Source organism: Balaenoptera physalus, assembly GCF_965194825.1.
Source record: "Balaenoptera physalus genome assembly, chromosome: 13".
In the NCBI taxonomy this organism is placed as follows: domain Eukaryota; kingdom Metazoa; phylum Chordata; class Mammalia; order Artiodactyla; family Balaenopteridae; genus Balaenoptera; species Balaenoptera physalus.
Genome location: NC_138892.1, coordinates 11,129,620 through 11,149,365, shown reverse-complemented (window position 1 = coordinate 11,149,365; position 19,746 = coordinate 11,129,620). Strand labels below are relative to the sequence as shown.

The 19,746-nt window shown below is 56.8% G+C and overlaps 1 protein-coding gene across 2 annotated transcripts; it reads right to left on the bottom strand.

Moving 5' to 3' along the window:
• Positions 1-2,679: 2,679 nt before the first annotated feature.
• RAC2 (Rac family small GTPase 2) lies at positions 2,680-18,693 on the bottom strand. 2 transcript variants are annotated; one of them, XM_082420108.1, is made up of 7 exons: positions 17,866-18,693; positions 15,689-15,760; positions 8,718-8,835; positions 7,941-8,003; positions 7,446-7,605; positions 4,053-4,185; positions 2,680-3,444 (listed from the first exon to the last, which is right to left on the bottom strand). In XM_082420108.1, exons 1-6 carry the CDS (start codon positions 17,877-17,879, stop codon positions 4,055-4,057), a joined length of 558 nt encoding a protein of 185 aa, XP_082276234.1. In that variant the 5' UTR covers positions 17,880-18,693; the 3' UTR covers positions 2,680-3,444; positions 4,053-4,054. The 2 variants fall into 2 exon arrangements, with proteins under 2 accessions (XP_082276234.1, XP_082276233.1); XM_082420107.1 differs by having other exon boundaries at positions 17,845-18,691.
• Positions 18,694-19,746: the final 1,053 nt, after the last annotated feature.

The window sequence follows — 19,746 nt, the reverse complement described above, 5'->3', positions numbered from 1 at the left end:
TGGAGGCAGGGAGGCCAGTGAGGAGGCCATAGCTACTGTCCAGGGGATGGTTGCAAGACCTATAGTAGGGAGTGGCAGTGGGCCAGATGAAGGGTGGGTTTAACAGATATTGGGAAGCTGAATTTTCCAGGCTTGGTGTCCAGTGAATGCTGGGGGGACAGAATGGGAGAAGCCAGCGGGACCCCCAGGCCTCTGCTTTGGAAGAAGACACAAGGAGAAGCCAGGCTCCAAGACAGAGAGCCCCAAATGAAGTAGGCTTATCTGGCAGGTGCTTTCCTTGCCCACCAGATGACGATTTTATTGCAAGAGGCCAAATATAATGCACCCAAGCCCTGATACCCAGCCTGGGCCTGGCACCAGGTGGGTCCATGGAAGTGGCTGCTGTCAAATGAGTGAGCATCACCATGTTGTCAGCTCCTGCCCACAACTAACAGTTCTTCCTGTTTCAAAACTCCTCACCAACTTCCCTCGAGGTTTCTCTTTCCTATCTGAAGGGGTTCTGGTCCTCAGCCAATTTGCAAAGCAGAAATGAGTGACTCACCCCATACCCAGTGAGTTCTGGACACGATGATACAGCGGAAGGAGCACAGAGCTGGGAGTCCTAAGACCTCAGTTACAAATGCTGTCAACTAACAGTAACAGAAGGCCTAACAGTGACATAAACAAATAAGTGATTTCATTTTTGCTCTGTTCCGTTAACGAGGCAGCCACTGGCATTTGTTCAGCTGCTGACCAAAGTTGTGAAGAATCCAAGCTCTTTTTATCTTTCTGCTACTCCATTCTTCGTATGTTAGGTTGTATTTTCATGTTTGTGGCTTCAGGTTCATAAGATGGCTGCTGCAGCTCCAGACATCTCATCAGTATTCATCAGGGAAGGAGCCAGGGCAATGGTCAGTGTCGGCTGGGTCCCTTATTTTTTTATGGAAGAAAACAGAAACTTTCACAGAAGCTACCTTTCCAGCTGACTTTCACTTATGTCTTGTTGGCCAGAACTGTGCGAACTTGGAACTCCAGCTGCAAAGCAGGCTGGGAACAAGTACTTTTGTCTGGGGCTAATTACACTGCTGCTTTGCACAAAACTAGAATCCCGTTAGCAAAGAGGATGGAAGTAGTGGTATCAGGTGGAAAACTACAGTGTCTGCCTTAGTGAATTGAGCTCTAACTCCTGTGCCTCTGTTTCCCTTTTTGCAAAACAGAGCTGTTAGTACTACATTGGAAGGCTGCTAGGAGAATTAAATGAGATCATATGTGCTGGGTGAAACCACACAATGGTGAGAGAATTTATTTCCTGACTTTATTATTGGTATAAAACAAGGACTGTATCCACTGGGGTAGGCTCAGGGGAAGAGGCACATGGCAGAGGAGGTGTAAGCGCAGGAGGAGCGAGGGAGGTGGGGTGCAGCCAGGCCTTGGGGCCACGAGGATGGTCCTGAAGTTTATCTCGAGGCCCCGGAAGAGCAGGAAACAGAAAGAGGCTCTCCTCGACTCTGGCCCACTGGAAGGGGCTTCTCAGGACTTTTAAACATTGGATGTTTTAGGGTGTGAGTTCTGACTGATACACGTCTGTGTTTGTGTCGTGTGTTGTGGGGTGGGGCAGGGGTGTTAATGGTTTTTTGGTTTGTTTCAGAGAAGTAACTTTAAAAGCATAACGACCTTGTCTGAGCTGAAATTAAGAAAGGCCATGGGATTTCCCCCCTGCACCCCTTCCCTTTCAAGAGGGTTGGGCTCTCAGGAGGCCAGTGAGCTGAGGTCTTGCATCAGAACTTCAGGACTTAACGAGGGGCAGTGGAAGTGGCCGGGAGCCTGGAAGAGCAGAAAATGAAACCCAAATCATTTCACTGGCTGGGAATTGGGGGAACTTCTGTGTTGTCAGGGACGGGATCTTATATCTCTTTTTTTTAATCCTTTATTTTAGCTTCTCTAGAGTGTCAGCCCCTGAGGGCAAGAACTTGGGTGTACCGCTGGACCACAGAACAATGCCTGGCACAGAGTAGGTGTTCAGTGAATTTGTGTTGAATGGATGGATGACATTTAGATAGAGAAGCACAGTCGTCCGGAGGATTGGAAAGTCTGGCATTCGTGAACTAGCAAACACTGAGGTGGGACTGGCTCCATGCCTGTACCGTGACACTTTAGGGATGAGCTTCGTAAATCCTACAGCAGCCCCATCTCTCTTTTAAAGAAACTTGCCTGTGTTTTGTGCCTGCTGGGACCGGCATTGCTTCCTTACACTGTTGGGACACTTTCCTGGGACCTCCAATAGTGGAGACTAGGGGTTTCTGGCTGCTCAACACCCATATTCCCAAATTCTGGCAAAGCTCTCAGTCTCCCTTTGAGAACCAACCCCTCCCTCCACTCTAGTGGGTATGGTTTTGAAAAGGCTGCCTCCGCTCCATGCTCTAGTGTGGCATGTAGTCCAGGCTTGACCAATCAGAACACAGCATTCTCCTGACAAATGTGATTGGTTGAAAAGACCTGAGTTGGTCCAATCAGAGTAAACCTTAATTAGAACTTTGCCTGGGGCAGACACTTGCTCTTTTTTGCTGAACTTGAAACTGGAAGGATGAAGCCCTTGAGAGTCACCTGCCTAAGAATGAACCAGACATCAGAAGGTACAGGAAAGTGAATTCTGATGACATCATTTGAGCCCCCTTGATCAAGCTGCACCTGAAGTCATGATATTTCCAAACTTGAATCAGTAAATTTATTTTCTGCTTAAGCAGGTTGAATTGGGTTTCTATTTGCAATGACAGAAATCCTGACTGGCAGGGTCTGAAAGTTTTAAGACTGGCACAGGTAAATGTAGCTCAGGATCCTGTGAGTGGAGCAGAAAGACTTGAGAGGTGGCAGGAGTCAGCAGGACCCAGCCTTTTGATTGGCTGGGCAGGTGCCCACAGAGATTTAGAAAATCTGAATGTTTTATGTTGTCCCCAAAAGGAGGACTAAGACCAGAACAAACTTCTCAGACACTTAATTTAGCTCAGTGGGAGAACTCTCAGACAAGCAGGACCATCAATATCGGAGTAGACGGCCTCATGGGAGAGTGAGAGACCCATCCCTGAAGGTATATAAGTGGTGGCCGGCAACCATCTGGCCCGAAGTTTCCAGAGGGGATTCAGGTTTTGGGAGGGAGGAGTAAACAGGTAGATGATGCCATGTGTGGCATCTGACCACAGCAACACAGGGGTGGCTTATCGGTCCTGGGGCTCCCCCTCTGGCCCCTGGGAAGGCAGGAGCATGAGGGGATGGGGACGCAGCACCTACAAATTCACACTCTTCCCCGGGGGGGACTCCAGCACAGAGAAGATGATGAACCAAGCTCTGCAGCCATCTTGCTAAGAAACGCCACAGGAAGGGGACAGCATGGCCAGCGGGGGTGCCATGGGGCTTTGGCTGGGGGCCCTGGAGGGTCAGAACCATCTGGCTGGCAGGGCTGGGTGTGTCCTGGAAGGGAGACAGACAGTGGGTGAGAATTTGGGGCCAAGGAGAACCCACAGCCCACTCCCGGCTCTCCTGGCTCACAGCTCATTCCAGCTCCCAGCTTTTGCTCAAGGTTGGCCAAGTCCTCTCCGTCCTTCTTGTCCCACCCATCCTGGAAGCCTTGTGGGTGCCTCCAACCCCTACCCATCCCTCTTCTGCCCCCGTAGCCTCATAACTCAGTCTGCCCTACCTCCACCCCTATATGTGGGTGTCAGGTCTCCCCGGCTCAACCGGCCTCTTCCAAGGGGTAGGGGCTGAGGTATCTTTCTGCCGTGATCCTCCCCGCCCTGCTGCAGGGACGGCAGAAGGGGAGCTCAGTGACACCACGCCTTGCCTCAGGTTACCTGGCATTTTCTGACACTCTGAACCTTCCTTCTGGGAATTGGGCTCACAGAGCAGGACCGGCTTAGGCAAATGGGCAACCTGAAGCCCCTTTGATGGTCCCTCTTCTGTGCCAGCCTAAATGCCACTCCCGATGAAACCTAGGGCCACCGAACAGTGGCTGGATGCCTCCCTCCCAGCCAGAGCCTGCTGTGTGTGGGGAGGGGGGGAGGGGAGGGAGGGGCTCTTACCCCTAGAGGATGCTGCAGGGCCGCTTCTGTGGCCGCGTGGGCTGGGGGCACAGGACAGCCCGGATCGCCTCGTCAAAGACGGTTTTCAGGCCTCTCTGGGTGAGGGCTGAGCACTCCAGGTATTTCACTGAGTCTGGGTTAGGGCAGCAAGAGGGTAGAGGCCTAGGTCAGGGCTGGGCAAAACCCCCTCCCACGCCATACAACTGCACCGGCTGTGGTGGCCACCTGCGCTGTGTCACTCAGAGCAGGGTATTTACCCCTCTGTGCCTCAGTCTCCTCATGTCGGAAAGGGAGAGTTTTATTCAGAGGGAGAGGTTAAGACACCCCACGAGAGCAGGTCTGTGTCTTTCTTGGACACAAAAGTCCTTAATTTGAGGAAGGATACCTTCCTGGCAAGAAAGGGGCTCAAGCTACGGTGACCAAATTTCTCGGTGCCTCACTTTCTTCTAGGAAATTGCCACATGCCTGCCTCCGTCTTCCCCCAGGAGGCCTGAGGAACCCGTGACCCGCTCACTAGGACCTTCCGAATGTCATCTAACCAGTCCTTCGCATCTCCCCACTTTACAGATGAGAAAACTGAGGCTCAGAAAAGTCACTTATCCAAAGTCACACACTAGACATTTCCCCTCCCCCAGGGGCAGCTGGGGGCCCTCAGCAAGAGGAATGGGAACTGGGGAGCACCGATTCCCCCATGAGGGAACCAGCCTTCTCCCACGTGACCACTCAGGGCTGGAGCACGGGGCACAGACAGAGAGGAAGGCAGGCTGAGCCCCACTCCCAGGGGCAGTGTTCTGTGACCTTCTGGAAGGAACCTGTGCGAGTTCCTGTGTCCATTACAACCCAAGCAGTATCCCTGAAGTGAGCAACTGAAAAACCCCCTCTGCGAGAGGCCTGGGGGCCGATTTCAGGAAACAGAGAAGGAGAGGGGCAGGAAGGGGGAACTTTGCTGTTCTGTGGGGGGAAGGAAGCAGACCAACACTGATCAGCACCTGCTCCCTGCCAGGCACTGAGCTGGGCGCTTCCGACAACCCTGTGAACAAATTCTGTGATTCCCCGCTTCCCAGGTGAGGAATCAGGCCCAGAGAGGGGATGCCCTGGGGCCAGAGACACACAGCTGGGAGAGGGGAGCCAGGATCTCAGGAGGAAAGAAAGTGTGGGGCAAGGACAAGGAAACCAAGGCTCAGAGAGGATGCCACTTGTCCTGAGTGGCACGCTGGATGTCTCCCTTGCACGTGGGAGCGTTGTCCCGCCAGGGAGCACAGGCAGTGGTCCCAGGGCTCGGCTGGCAGGTACGGAGCACCCCGAGTTGGGTCTGGGAGTCTCGTCACCATAACCCTCTGTGCCCAGAAGGGTGTCACTGGGCATTTGGCCACTGTCTCCCTGCAAGGGACCGTAGCCAGTGTCCACTTCTTTCTTCCACACCCTCCAGCTGCGTCCTCCCTGGTACCTGCCACCCTCCTACTTCCTGGATCAGTAGTGTCTAGAGAAAGGGTCCTGACTGGGGGCCTGGCCACTCCAGGACTTCAGCCTGTCCCCCCTCTCTGCGCCCCAGTCTCCCACCTGTGGGGGCAGCAGACCACCCTGATCATGACTGAGAGAGCCACACAGCCCGGATTCGAGTCTCGGCTCTGGCACATCCCGGCTGGGTGGCCTTGAGCCAGTGACTTCTCTGTGAGCCTCAGTTTCCTCCTCTGTAAAGTGGGGTGATGAGAGTCCCTCCTTCATAGTTGCTATGACGATGAAGCAGGAGAATGCACAGGCCCAGCACCCAGGAAGCGCTCAATCCTGTGATTAGCAGCTGGGATCAGAGCTGCCCCACAGCTCGTCACCCTGGGCTGGTGGGCAGAGGCAGCTGCTGTCCTCATTAGCCTGCAGGCCCCCCAGCTCTCCCCCTTGGCCTGGGCTGGTCCGAGGCAAGTTCAAAGTCATTAGTCACTGCCCCTGGCCACCCCCAGCTGGTATTGGCTCCAAGATGGATTGGCTAGAGGCCAAGGCAGGAACCCCAAGTCCTCTCCTCATGAAGGAGAAAGGAACTTTAGGGAGTGTGTAGGCTGGCTAGTACGGATGGGGAAACTGAGGTCCAGAGAGGGGGAGCCACTGGCCCAAGGTCACACAAACAGTCAGTGCCAGGACCAGAATCCAGGCTTCCAGGTTCCATCTTATCCCAAAGCTTGTGCTTTAAGAAGGACGGGGTCGGACACAGGCTGGAGAGTCACTGTCTTGGGTGGAAGGAGTCCGGGGGGACAGGCTGTTCAGAAAGAAGGGAAGGCAGGGGTGCAATCCCCAATATTTGTGAGGAAAGACCAGAGGGCCTGAGAGCCAGAGCCCCTAGGATGGGGCATAGGACCCAGGGTTTAAGTGGCAGCGGGGGCCCCTGGGAAAGACGGCCATGTCACTGGGCTAGTCACATGAAGCAGGGGGTGACGGCTGTGGTTTCTCTTCCTGTGAAGAGATGTGAGTCCCCAGGGCCCTCCCAGTTCCGGCGGAAGGAAGAGTGGTAGGGCTGAGGGAGGGATGGGTTGCAGCAGGCCCCACCAATTCAGGGGCCAAACCCTGGGTCTGCAGGACCCTGCGGTGACGCAGAGCACCCTGGGCAGCTGGGTCACTGCTCATAGTGGCCAAACCCCACTGGTGGTCCCAGGCTCTTGGGCAAGTACCCTGTCCCCAGGCAGGTCAGGGCCTGACAAAGGACAGCAGACCTGGACGCCACGGAAGAGGCCAGACCCATCGGTCATCACCTCCCTGGTGCAGGCAGCCCTGAGCCACCACGAGGAGGCCCCCAACCCAGTGGTTTGTGGTCCTGTGTTCAAATCCTGCTTCTGCCACCTACCAGCTGCGTGACCCTGAGCAGTCACTTCTCTGGCCCAGTGGCCGGGAGGCAAAGAGGAGTTGGGCTGAGAAGCCAGGAGGGTGAGGAACGGGGGGTGAGAAAGATGCAGAGGGAAAGCCGTCACCCTTCAAACCCAAGCAGAAGCACCACCTCCAGGAAGCCTTCCAGGAAAACCCAAGCTTGACTTGGCTGCTCGTCCTCTGAGAAACCACAGCACACCCCGCTCCATCCCTGCTTCTCTCTGTCCAAGTGCACTTATTTCAATATCTGTTTATGGATTACACTAATACTATAATAATAATTAACAGAGTGCTTCCCATGTGCAGTGTTGCTTTAGGAGCTCATGGGTGTGAATTCATTTAATTCTCCCAACCACCCAGAGCTACTGCTGTTGCCATGGTTCACTGATGAGGAAACATAGGCCCAGAGAGGCTAAGTGACTCGTCCAGGGTCACACAGCTAGTACACGGCACACCCAGGGTGGAACCGCACAGCCTGGCCCTGGAAGCTATGTTTGCAGTCACCCTGCACCCAGCTCCCCTGTCTGAGCCCGAGCCCCGTACCTATCTCCTTGGCCAGCGCCAGGCCCTGCGGGTAAGTAATAGGCGCCAGCTTCTTCTCCTTCAGCTTCTCGATGGTGTCCTTGTCGTCCCGCAAGTCCAGCTTGGTGCCCACCAGGATGATGGGCGTGCTGGGGCAGTGATGCCGCACCTCCGGGAACCACTGGGCCGGTGGGTGGGGGCAGGAGTTCGTGTAGGGGGTAGGGGGAGAAGAGGGGCACCAAGTTGGGAGGAGATAATAGGGGGGCATGAGGGTGTGTGGGGAGGAGAGAGGACAGGTTAGAGAGTAAAGCTAACTATCACAGCCCCCTCTGAGACCCCCTCTGAGTCTCACCCCCAGTCCCCCCCGCCAGCCCTGGGTGGCACTAGGGACCCTCTCTGCCCACATCCTCTGCTGCCCCAGAGGCAGGCCAAAGTCAGCGGTCCCTCCCTCCCGTGCTCCCCTCCCTCAGGGTCACCTGCCCCATCCCCCCAAGACCCCCGCTCCATCCTGCTCACCTTGGCCCGGACATTCTCATAGGAGGCTGGGCTGACAAGAGAGAAGCAGATGAGGAAGACGTCCTGGGGGGTCAGACAAGCGTTACTCGTGAGGGGAGGCCTGGAGGCACCCCACCTGGGCCCTCCCACACCTGGGCAGCCACAGAGGGCTGGAGCAGCCCAGGGGATGCGGGGCGCTTAGGATCCGGCAGAGTAGGGATTCCCTTCCCACCTCTACACCAGGCTGCTGCTTGTTTATCCAACACTTCCTAAAGGCCAGAGCCTGTTCTAAGTGGTTAATCTTCACACAACACTGTAGCGGTGCTGCTGCTACCCCATTCCACAGATGGGGAAAGTGAGGCTTACAAGGATTAAAGCATTTGCCATCTGGAACTCCAGAATCCATGCTCCTCACCAGGCACTCACTACCCACCCCCCACCCCCTGTCTGGTCACCAGCCCCAGCGCTTTCCTTGCCACCCTGGAGAGAGAGCCCAGCAGCCACAGAGCCACCTGCAGATGTGCCCCCATCACTCCTCCCCTCCCCTAGCACCCCCAGAGCTGGCCATCCTGAACTCCCATTGGTCCAGAGTCTGCCTGCCCCACCCACTGAGAACCAGGTGGTGCCAGAGCCCAAGAGGCAAAGGGGCTGGGAAGACAGAGGGCACAGTAATGACAGGGGACTGATGGAGGGCGGGGACTCCTTGAGCTGGGCCTTAAGGGGAGGGTCAGGGTTCACCAGGCAGAGGGAACAGGGACGCAAAGCCCAGGACCACGAGGAGGGGGTGGGGCAGCATACCGTCTGCGGGTAGGAGAGCGGCCGGAGGCGGTCGTAGTCCTCCTGCCCTGCCGTGTCCCACAGCCCCAGGTTCACGGGCTTGCTGTCCACCATCACATTGGCTGAATAGTTGTCAAACCTGTGGGAACAGGTAAGAAAGAAGGGTCAGTCTCCAGCCCCAGAGTCTGGGGACTTGCAGTCCATGGTTCCATGGCAGAGGCCAAGACCCAGAGAGGGGCTACAACAGGACCGAAGTCACAAAGCACTATGCAGTTGGGTTTTATTTTTTATTTTTTTAAAATACTGATCTATGACATAAGAAATTTTAAACGCAGGTAAGCATAAAGAGGAAAACATTGTCTCTACTGTTTTTCTGCCCTTACCTACCCTTTGGAGAGATGATTTTTCAAGGCTGTGTAACGTTCTCTCCAAGGCATGATCAGAATAAACTTTACCCACCTCCTAGGCTGGACGCTGCGGCTGGTCACCCAATATTTGTTGAATGAGTGTTCATTCCCATCTTAGGTTGGGTCCCCCCAGAAGCAAACCCTGAGACGAGGGAGTGGCACCAGTGGTTTATTTGGGAAGTGACTCCAGGCAGCCGAGGGGAAGGGACAGCAGCTATTGACCTGCTACTGCGCGGGAACTGGGGCTCCGTCTTGCTGGGGCCACTGAGCTCAAGGCATCCCCCAGAGGAGGCAGGGAGCTGGGGTATTTCTCCACCTTCTCCATCTCCCATTGGCAGAGGGAAGTCCTTGAGTGTTAATTCCCTGGCCTTCCAGCCCACCCCTAGTGCACACCAAAACCTGTCAGTTACTGGAGATTTCAGGAAATGCCACTGGCACACACTGGAAAGGCACATGTTGAAGGAATAGGGTGGGGCAGAGGCTAAAATCTCCCTGCCAAAACCAGAGAGGCCTCCAGGGCAATCACACAAGCTCCCACTGTGGGGAAACATCCCAGACACCTCCCTCCCTGTCCCCGACCTGGAAAGAGCTTGTCGTCCCCTCTCTCAGGCAACTGCTTTGCCTGACTATGAACTGGTTTTAGTGTATCTCTGTCCCACTGTGGGCTGTGGGCCGCGTGAGGGTGGGGCCCATGTCTGTTTCATCTCTGAAGACTCAGGACTGGCACCTAGTGAGTGTAGGTGGAACAGAGTTAAACCAAACTGAACTGAAGCCCTTGGGATGCCACCTCCTCCACGAAGCCCTCCCAGAACACTGCTCAGTGACAGGCTGCAGAAGCCGTAATGCTTCAGAGCAACTCCAAAGACATCTATCCTGTGACAGGCAATCCCCCCCCCAAAAAAAAGTGGGCAACCTGACATGTTTAACACCCCACGCTTGTCCAGCCTTAAGTTCCGCAGATGGCCCTGCTCCCTCCTGCCTGGAAAGTTCCTGCAAACGCCCACCAGCTCCCCACTCTTCTTCTTTCCTGGTGCTGGGCTGACTCTTACTCATCCTCCCTCCAGTCCCATTTCAAGGTCACCTCCAGGAAGCCTTTCCTGAGCCCCAGCCAGGTCGGGGCCCCCACCCCATCCCAACTCAGTAATCTGTGGTGAACTCAGCACCCAAACAGCAGACATCAAGCCTGGCTTGTTCCTCACTGCACCAAGGCCAGCATCACACCTGGCACGTAGTAGGTGCTCTGTGGACCTACTCTTCGTACCACCCATACCATAGTGGGATTTCAGGCGGAAGGCACTGTTCAGGGAGACATCACTGGGCATGATGGGGAAAGAAGTGCCCATGCTTTCTTTGGCTTCTGCCAGAAACACTCCTTTGGGATGAGCTTAGGATGCAGGGACACTCTTTCATTTAATGTCCAGTCTGAAATTCTGACACCATAAAGCCCCCCAAGATTCCTTGAGCCAAAGGCATCTGTCTTCTCTGAACCAACTCCAGGGTCTCAGGGGCCGTGGCAATGGGGAAAGAGCTGGTTCCTGGGACTTCTAGCAGCACCAAACACCTGCTCTGGGGCTGGTCAGAGGGCTAGGGACCTTCATACATTAGGTCTTGAAGTCCCAAGTGATCCAAGATAAAAGAACCTCAAGTTATTGCCATTAGACAGTTGAGGAAACCGAGGCCCCAAGAGGTCAAATAACTTTTCCAAGGCCAGCCAGCTCACAAGCATAGGGGCTAGGATTTGAACCTGGCTTCCTCTGTACACTCATTTGTGAGCGAGAGAGTGGACAAATGCACTGCAGGAGGGTTGATTCGCCTGGAGATAGCCACCCAGAGGTGGGAGAGAACAGTAAGTTCCTTGTGAAGCCTTGTGCTGGTTGTGTGACCCTGGGTGAGTAACCCAGCTTCTCTGAGCCTCACTTTCCTCATTGTGAAAAAAGCCCTATCTCTTGGGGCCATTAGGAGGATCCAGGGACAGAGGACGTTCAAGCCACCTCATGGGGAGATGCTGAGAGGCTGAACAATCTCATCCTTAAGCATCACCGGCCCCCCACAGAGGACCAGCTGCCAGAGCCTGAGGGATTACTGCAGGGACAATGATCTACAACTCCCGGGGTCCCCTACTTCAGAGACCCACAGGCAGCCAGGACCAGAGGAACCTTATACCACCACTGCGGCCAACCCTCACTCCCATTTTCCAGATGAGGAAACTGAGGCTCACAGACAGGAAGGGACTTGCCCAAGATCTCACAGTCAGTTGGTGGCAGAGCCAGGACTAGATCCTGTTACCCAATTCAGAAAAGCTCATGGTGTAAGCATCACTGCGACTTCATGGCTGGAGACTCAGCGGAGTTTGAGCTGGGGTGTGGGGGCTGACCGGGAGCTGTGGAGAGGGCAGGGAGCTCACGCTGGCTGAGCACCCAGGGATGCCAAGTGCTGTTCCAGGCCCTTCATACTTAGATCGTTTCAGTGAGCCCAGGAAGTGGATTCTACCGTGGTGCCCATTTTACACACCAGGAAACTGAGAGTCAAAGCCCGAGAGTGACCTGCCCACAGTCACATGGCTGGAGTGCTTTCACCCAGAGTCTGTGTGGCTTCTTTGTGCACCCCCAGGGCTGCAGGCCCGGCCCTGACCCCAGCATGGAGTGGAGGAGGGGTATGGGGGGCAGCTGAAAGGGGGCTCAGCGCCAGGCATCACCTGACCACCACCCAAGCCTCCAGGGAAAAGAAGGTGGATTCACAGAACACAGAGACCACAGGGCATGCATGGCTGTGACTTGGGGACCAGGGAGGATTGATAGGTCAGGTGGGGCATGGACCACTGCTGGATTCTGGGCGTGGTCCTCCAGGCAATGGGGAACCACCGAGGGGCTTCACCAGGCAGGGGTTACATGGTCAGCTTTGCATTTGGAAAAGGCCCTCTTGGCCACTGGGTGGAAAAGTCTTGGAGAAGGGTCAGAGGGGAAGCTGGGAGACAGAGCCACCGGTGAGAGAGGCGGGTGGTTGGAGGAGATGGGGGAGCGGAGAGGTGTCCCAGGTGGGATGCGAGGGGACAGAGGGCGTGTATGAGCAGTGGGGAGGCTTGAGCCAGCAAGACACAGTGAGGGAATAACTCGCCCGGTGGCAGGAGTATGGGGCGAGGGGGAGGTGCGAGGCCAGGCAGGAAAGCTCAGCAGGGCCTCTGGTACGTCCACTAGGGAGGCTGCACGTCATCCTGTCTATGGGAATCTGGGCTGGATTTGCCAGTTTACAAATGAAGCTGAAAACCAAGTACTGGCCCATCCGACCTAAATTAACCACCTGTGTTCTTCCTTCCCAGAGAGAAGCCCCCACAGAGCTGAGCCCCCTGCTGGCGGCTGATCTCCAGCACCTTCTCAGGACAGGCTGGCGCATGCCCTCCCCGCCTGCCAGGCTGGCCCTGTCACTACAGAGCACCAGCGATGTGCTCATCTCTGTTCTAGAAGCTGGTCTAGTGCAGCGGTCCCCAACCTTTTTGGCACCATGTCTTCTTTCATGGAAGACAATTTTTCCACGGAATGCGGGGGGCGGCGGGGGGGGGCTGGTCCAGGCGGTAATGCGAGCGATGGGGAGCGATGGGAGCTGCAGATGAAGCTTCGCTCACTCACCCGCTGCTCACCTCCTACTGTGCTGCCGGGTTCCTAACAGGCCGTGGCCCGGGGGGTTGGGGACCCCTGGTCTAGTGAACTAGGCAGACCAGGGCCCTGTCCTCACGGAGCTTCCATCCCAGCAGGAGAAGTCAGATCGGGAAGGGCTACGAAGAATGTCAAGCAGGGTGGAGAGATGGAGGGGGCCTGGGCAGAGGGAGGGGCTGCTTTAGACAGTGGGTCAGGGAGGGGATACCTCGGCCGGGAACCGAGTGATGGAAGTGGCGAGTGCAGAAGCCTGGGGGAGGCTGGCGTGTCTGGTCCCCGAGGACCAGAATGGAGTAAGTAAGAGGTGGGTTTTAAGGGAGGAATTTAGGCCAAGGTGTGGCTCCACCTAATTTTCGGTTTTGAAAGCTCACCTGGGTTTCCGTTTGAGAATGGTCATAAGGAGAGGGGAAAGGGGAGAACCCCTAGGTCACAGGTACCCGAGAGCAGGGTCTTCCTGCCTTGTCTTTGTATCCCCAACACCCAGCACAGGGCCATCCACAGAGCAGGCTTCGGTCTCCGCATCTGTGAGACGGGGCTTTGACCCTGAGCTCTTATCCCCCAACCCGCAGGCAGCAAGCTCAGCTCAGCTCTCTCGCTTATCTGATCTGGTCCACTGGCACATGCCTCCGGCCCCAGCAAACCCTACCACCCCCAGCCCCAGAGCTCTCTTGACCTTTATCTCTGTGCCAGAGATCTCAGGCTGCCTGTTCTCCCCAACTCCGCTCTCCCCGGCTGTCCCCACCCTCCCACTGTCAAGGGCTCAGGGTGGCTTATTTTCCCCTCCCTGTCACAGGGGTGCAAGCACTGTAGCAGGAGCCCCTCTGGGGGCTTGTCCAGAGCCGAGTAACTCCGTATGGAAGACAAAGAGGGTGGGGTGCAGGCCTGGCCACATACCTGACAGGGTCCAACACAAAATGAAAATGCAGGGACCCTTGTTCAAACATTAAGAATTTCAGGATGGGGGTATCCAAGCATTAAACCAAGTGCAGGACCCACCTGAGTGTGTGCCTGCCCAGATGGCTCACCCAGGAGCCGGCCCTGCTCTCTGACCCAACCCCTCAGGGTCCTGGGAAGGTAAACCTTGTCTGGTCCATTCTGTCTGTCCTTCCACAAGGTTGTCCAGGACAACCGAATCCACTCAGGGCCACCAGGGACCAGTCTCTCCGGGCTGCTGAGCGCAACTGGTCCTACCTTGGCCTCTGCTGGTCCCGCCATCTTGCACCAGCGAACTCGCCTCCCATCTCCCTGCACGGGGAAGGCGCCCGGGCAATGAGCTTGGCATCTCCCAGCCCTGCCCCTCCTCTTAAAGAAAGGGAAACTGAGGCTCACAGAGGGGAAGCCATTGGTCTAATATCTTTGAGCAAGTGGGCCCTCCAGCCCAGCTGCAACAGGCAGAGACAGGACACAGGTAGCGCCAGCACAGTCCTGGTGATAGTGGCCTTCTGCAGAAGCTGCCTTCCCCGATTCTGCACCTGCCTTCCCGCTCAGGTCTAGAGCCAGCCCTCCCTCAGAACCAGGAGGCATTTGGTGATTGATGGTGAGCGTGTAGGTAAGGGCCAATGCGGAGAGGGGCACTGGCGCCGTAGGGGGAGTTGGGAAATGAACCGGAGCAGAAATCAGTTTTCCAGGCTTCCTACCCAGGTTTCTCTGCCCTCTCCTGGCTGCCATCCTCCTGCCTGGGCTGGGGTCCCTGAGGCAACTGGAGCCTGGGCCGGTGTCCCAGGGAGAGATATCAGTAGAGGGAGCCCAGCCCACCTGGTGACCCTGGGGGACAGGCCCCTTAGCAGCCGTGAGCCTCAGCTACCCCTGCGGGCACCCTGGGGCTAGAATAATAGTCACCTCCTCCCGTGAGCATCAAATGAGGTCACACATGTGTGACATTTCGTCCAGGGACCAGCACACGGTAGGCCCTTGATAGATGGTAGCCGTGATCCATCCTCCTAGGGCCTCTCCATGAAGTTCAATTCAGGTCGACTCAAAACAGATACATCGTGTCTAAGGCAATGTGTAGACTGCGCTGTGCATAAGACACTCTCCTAAGACAACGGGGAGACCCGATAAGAACTGGACGTGGCCCCCTGCCCTCCGTAGGCTCACGATCATGGGAAAGATCAGATAAAGTCTCTCTGGGGAGTGAAAGACACTTTCAGGCTAGATCAGAAAGGCTTCCTGGGGGAGCAGGCACTGGAGCTGGCCTGGAGGTCTTAGACACGTGGACGTGGGAAGGAAAAGCAGTCCAGGCAGAGGGAAGAGCTGGAGCAAAGGCCCTGAGGTGGAAATGCCCAGGGAGTGCTTGGTGACCAGGGGCGGGAAGCAGACGGGACAAGAAGCAAAGTACTGGGCTATGAAGCCAGAAAGGAAGGTGCGAGAAGGCCACACAGAGCCCTGGATGCTGTGCTATGGAGTTGGGGGGCTGTCCTGAGAGGCATGGGGCCATCGAGCATCGGTGACAGGGGGCTGGTGCTTCCCATTCACCCCACATACTCCTACATACCCGTGTGTCAGGTGACAGCCCTGCCACCACATCCAACACGAGGGCAGGCCTCCAGGTGGCACTGCCCTCTCCCCCGACACACACGTGGGCCCTGATGTCTCTGATCTCCCGGTGTCAAGGCCCTCCACTACTCGCCCCCGCCCCTCTTCCACCCCGCTTTTGCTCACGCCAGCCCTCCGCGTCTCCCTGCTTGAAGGCCACCCGCTCCCTGGCACGCCTTCTGCACCTCCCCACCCCGCGGCGGCCTCTCTCCCCTCTGGGAGCCCTCGGCACTCATCCCGGCACTGGTTGCTGCCTCCCCGGTTGAATCAGTGGGCAGCTCTGCCAGGCAGAGACCGGCTGGAGCACGGCCTGGCTCACAGGATGTGCCTGAAAAGGGGGTGGGCTTGGTGATGCGTGTCTCCCCAGCCTCCGAGCGTCCCGCCCACGCACAGAACTCACACGGTGGGGATGTACTCTCCCGGGAAGGCGTTGGTGGTGTAGCTGATGAGCAGGCAGGTCTTGCCCACGGCTCTGAAAGACAGAAAGTTCGAGAGGACAGTGGTCATGGGCCCTGCCCGAGACTCAGGGAGGTTTCTCAGCACCTGCCCAGTCCCCTAGCCCAGCCCTCAGAGAAGACCCAGGCCCACCCCTCTGGGCCTCAGTGTCCCCGGCTGAGAATCCCTGTACCAGCGTTCTCACACCTGAGAGTCCTAAGAGTCATCTGGGGTGTTTGTTAAAGGACAGACTTCAGGGTCCTACCCCAGAGATTCTCAATCAGGGGTGTGGGGTGGATCTGGGAATTTGTATTGTAACAGGCTTCCCCGGGTGACAGTGATGTGAGACAGAGGGTTAAGAGCAGGGGGTCCCCAGGAGGCCCCTGGTACCTGTCCAGGGCTCTGCCTTCACTCCCCTGGGATCCAGATCCCAGCTTCATCACCTACCCAGTGGTAGCACGATCTTAGGCAAGTCACTTAACCTCCCTATGCCTCAGTTTCCCCATCCAGAAAATAGGGATAAGGTGAGTTCATCTCATAGGATGGACTGAGAGGTAAATTAGACGAAGCCGGTAAAAGAACTGAGCACTGTCCTGGCATAGTGTAGCAGCCAGCAAACGCTGGGGAAAGCCTGACCCTCCTCTTTCCCTCCCACCTCACCATGGCAGTTAAGAGCATGGAGTTTAGGAATCAGAGAGACCAGGATTCAAATCCCATGAGGTCTTGGGCAAATGACAACTTCTTTGAGCTTCAGTTTTCCCACCTGTAAAATGGGCCTAATATTAGGGTTGGTGGGAGGATAAAATAGAGGAGTGTGACTAAGCCCAGGGCCTGCACATAGTAAGTACTAAGTTAGTAGTGATCGCCATTACTCGCGCAATCTTCGCCCTCAGTCTGCTGGGCTGGGAGGGGGCAGGGGACACAGGTAGTCCTGGGCCTTCCCCTGCCCCACTTGGTTTCGTCACTTCCTGCTCCGAGGGGACCGGCTGCCCTCTTCTCCCCACCCACTCCCCCGGGCCTGCCAACAAGGTAACTCTAAGTGACTGGAACATTGCCCTTGGCTTCCGCCCTCCCCTCCTCAGATCAGATATAAAGCAGAAGTGAGCAGGGCTGGACAGGCGGGCAGATAACGTGCATCAGAATCAGCCCACCCCAGGCCAGGAAAATCAAGTCTCTTAAGGCCTCAGGCTGCCCCTCAGTAGGATGGGAGGGTTGGATAAGAGGCCCGCCCAGCCAGACCATGCGGGAATGTGTCGGGGTTGGACCTACAGAAAACCCCAGACGGTACCTGCGGGCTGGACCCTAAGACAGTGCTGCTGGCAGGCACGAGAGATGGGCATATCAAAGCTGTCATTTTACAGATGAGGAAACTGAGGCCTGTAGTGGAGGACATGACAACCTGAGGTCACTGAGATCTAACAGCTGAGAAGGCGCCTTGGCTCAGCCTGGCCCACACTGACCCCCCCCAGTCACCCTCCCACCCCTTCCTCCTCCTTCCCCAGCTCTGTCTCTCACGCCCCTCCCCCTTCTGCTCCTCACCACAGCCTCCACACAACCTCCCCAGCCACGCAGGCTGAGGCTCAGGAGGCCGGCTTCACTGAACACACTTACGTGCAGGACAACCAGTCAAAATATCTCAAGGGACCCCACATCAACCCTGAGGGCATGGGCCTCTTTCCAGATGGCCAAGCTGAGGTTCAGAGAGGCGCTGTGACTTGCCCAAGGCCACACAGCAGCGCAAGCCAGTGACTAGAGCCCAGGTCAGCCTGGGGACCCACCCCTGCCCCCAGCCGACATCCACAGAATCGAAGCCTGAGGGCCCGTGGGAGACCAGCCCCAGCTCTCAGGGTGCAGGCGAGGGGCCCCAGGCAACCCCAACCCTAGTCCTGTACTCTCCACCCAGGCAGCTTCCGGGGTGAGGTGGGCAGAGAGAGTGGAGCTGTCCTCAGCCCACCCCTGGGGTTCCCTCTGGGCCCTGGGAGAAAAAGGGAGCCATTCCTCCGGCGGCCTCCGAGGGACCCCTCCATCTGCAGGGCAGGGGGCTTCCCCAGGGGCGCCAGGGCGGGAGGGTCCAGGGCTACCCCGGGACGGAGCTGTCAGCAAGTCCAGCCGGGTACCTACCCATCTCCCACCACCACACACTTTATGGCCTGCATCGTGTCCGAGGCCTGGGAGGCGGTGGTGCTGACAGCTCAGGGCCCGGAGCGCTTCTGCAGACACGGGGGTATGGAGAGCTGGAGAGGCACCCTGAGCAAGGAGCAGCCGCAGCGGGACAGGAGGCGGGAGGAAGCGGAAGGGGAACTTACCCAAGCGGCTGCCCCCACGGCCGTTTGCAGAAGGCGGAGCCTGCGGTCTGGCAGAACGGCTCAAGGGGGGGATGGCCCTCAGGGGCTGGGCTGGGCCCTGGCCACCCCCGCGGGCATCCCTGCTCCGGGACACCAGCAGGAGACCTGGGGACCCTCTGGGCTGGAGACTCACTTCCATGGGCAGGGCCAGAGCTGTTCTCCAAGAACCTGAGGCTCCTAAGAATGTAGTTCACCTCGGTTCTAGTCAATAAGCATTTAATGAGCACCTACTGAGTGCCAGGCACAGGATCGGGTACTGGTGAGTCTAGGATGTGAGCGGGAAGATACGGCTTCATCACAGGTGTCCATAAAACAAGGCAGGAAGTGACGGGGCCACGGAAGATTGACAGGGAGGGGACCTCAGAGTTACACAGAGGGCGAGCTAGGGCCTTCGAGGTGGCCTTCAAGCTGGCACTTGAAAGCTAGTGTCAGAGATAGGGCTCTCCAGAGGGGAAGACAGGGATGCTACCCAAGCAGGGGCCAGTGTGGGACCCCCTGAGTGTGGAACGATGGGAGAGATACGGGGGGGGATATGATGGGGCAGGAAGGGAGGTGGGGATCAGCTGACAGAGAAGGGGAAACGTCAAGGGAAGTGATGGGCAGTGCCCCACGCCAGCCAAGCCCTGTGCTGGAGGCAGCCCTGGGGGACCGGGCACCCTGGCTCAGGAGGCGTGGCCCGTTTGAACGATGCTGAAACAGAAGGTCTTAGAAGCCAGTTGATTCACTAGGATCGCCCAGCCTGAAATCAAACCCAGGGCCAGGTGACTCCAAACTCTTCTGTCACCCCGGCTGCTGTCTGGGGGCAAAGCCTGAGTGCTGCAGTGGGTGGGGAGGGCGAGTGCGCCCCCTCAGCCTCGAGGGGCCTCGGGATCTGAGCAGCACTGGATCGCCGCAGCGGGCTCCAAGTTCACTCTTCTTTGCCACCGCTCCCCATGCCCAGCACCCCTCCGGCTGCAGGGACAAGGGGCAGGAGGGGATGGGCAAAGCCACTCGTCACCCACCCCGGGTGGGTCACTCAGGTCAAACCAGGAAACCAGCCAGAGAATTTGGAGCTCCGGGTGCTGGGCAGCCAGCGCCACTCCCACTCTATCCCCCCCACCTCCACCCCACCCCACCCCCATCACTCCAGCACCTGGATCTGAACCTTCCTAGACCTTCCACACAAGTTACAGGGTTCCCAAAGACAGCTTCTGCCGAAAGGGAAATGCTACCTCCCCAAGGACCTGCTCCAAAAACTTGGCCAGCCAATGAGTAAAACCTGCTAACAAACTCTGACGTCGTCGCTCTGTCCTTTGCATGGGCTGAGCTGAGACAGTGGAAAGCACTTCACGGAGCCCAGCCGGGGTCAGGAAGGCCAAGCATCCCCGCATGACCCACCCTGGGCACCTCACAGGCCACCTAAGGACTTTGTTCTGGCTACTCCCCTAAGTCCACATTCTTTTCCCAACCACTGCAATCCCAATCCCATAGGAAAACCTCTGTGTTAATCTAACAAAAACAGTGTACTAAGTGCAATGTGGGATCCTGGATTGGATCCTGGAACAAGAAAAAACAAATTAATGGAAAAAGTAATAAAATACAAGACAAATCTGAAATTAGATAATACTATTGTACCAAGGTTAATTTCTTAGTTTCGACAAATGCACTGTGGTTATATAAATGCTGTGAACGTAAGGGG

Bases quoted from the DNA above. Each gene is read 5' to 3' on its own strand.
- RAC2 (XM_082420107.1), bottom strand. From the start codon at position 17,879: ATGCAGGCCATAAAGTGTGTGGTGGTGGGAGATGG. The intron at 8,004-8,717 runs GTATGCTGCCCC...CTGACCCCCCAG, and splicing joins CGCTCTCCTACCCGCAGACG to GACGTCTTCCTCATCTGCTT. The intron at 4,186-7,445 runs GTACGGGGCTCG...GCCCTAACCCAG, and splicing joins GGCGCTGGCCAAGGAGATAG to ACTCAGTGAAATACCTGGAG.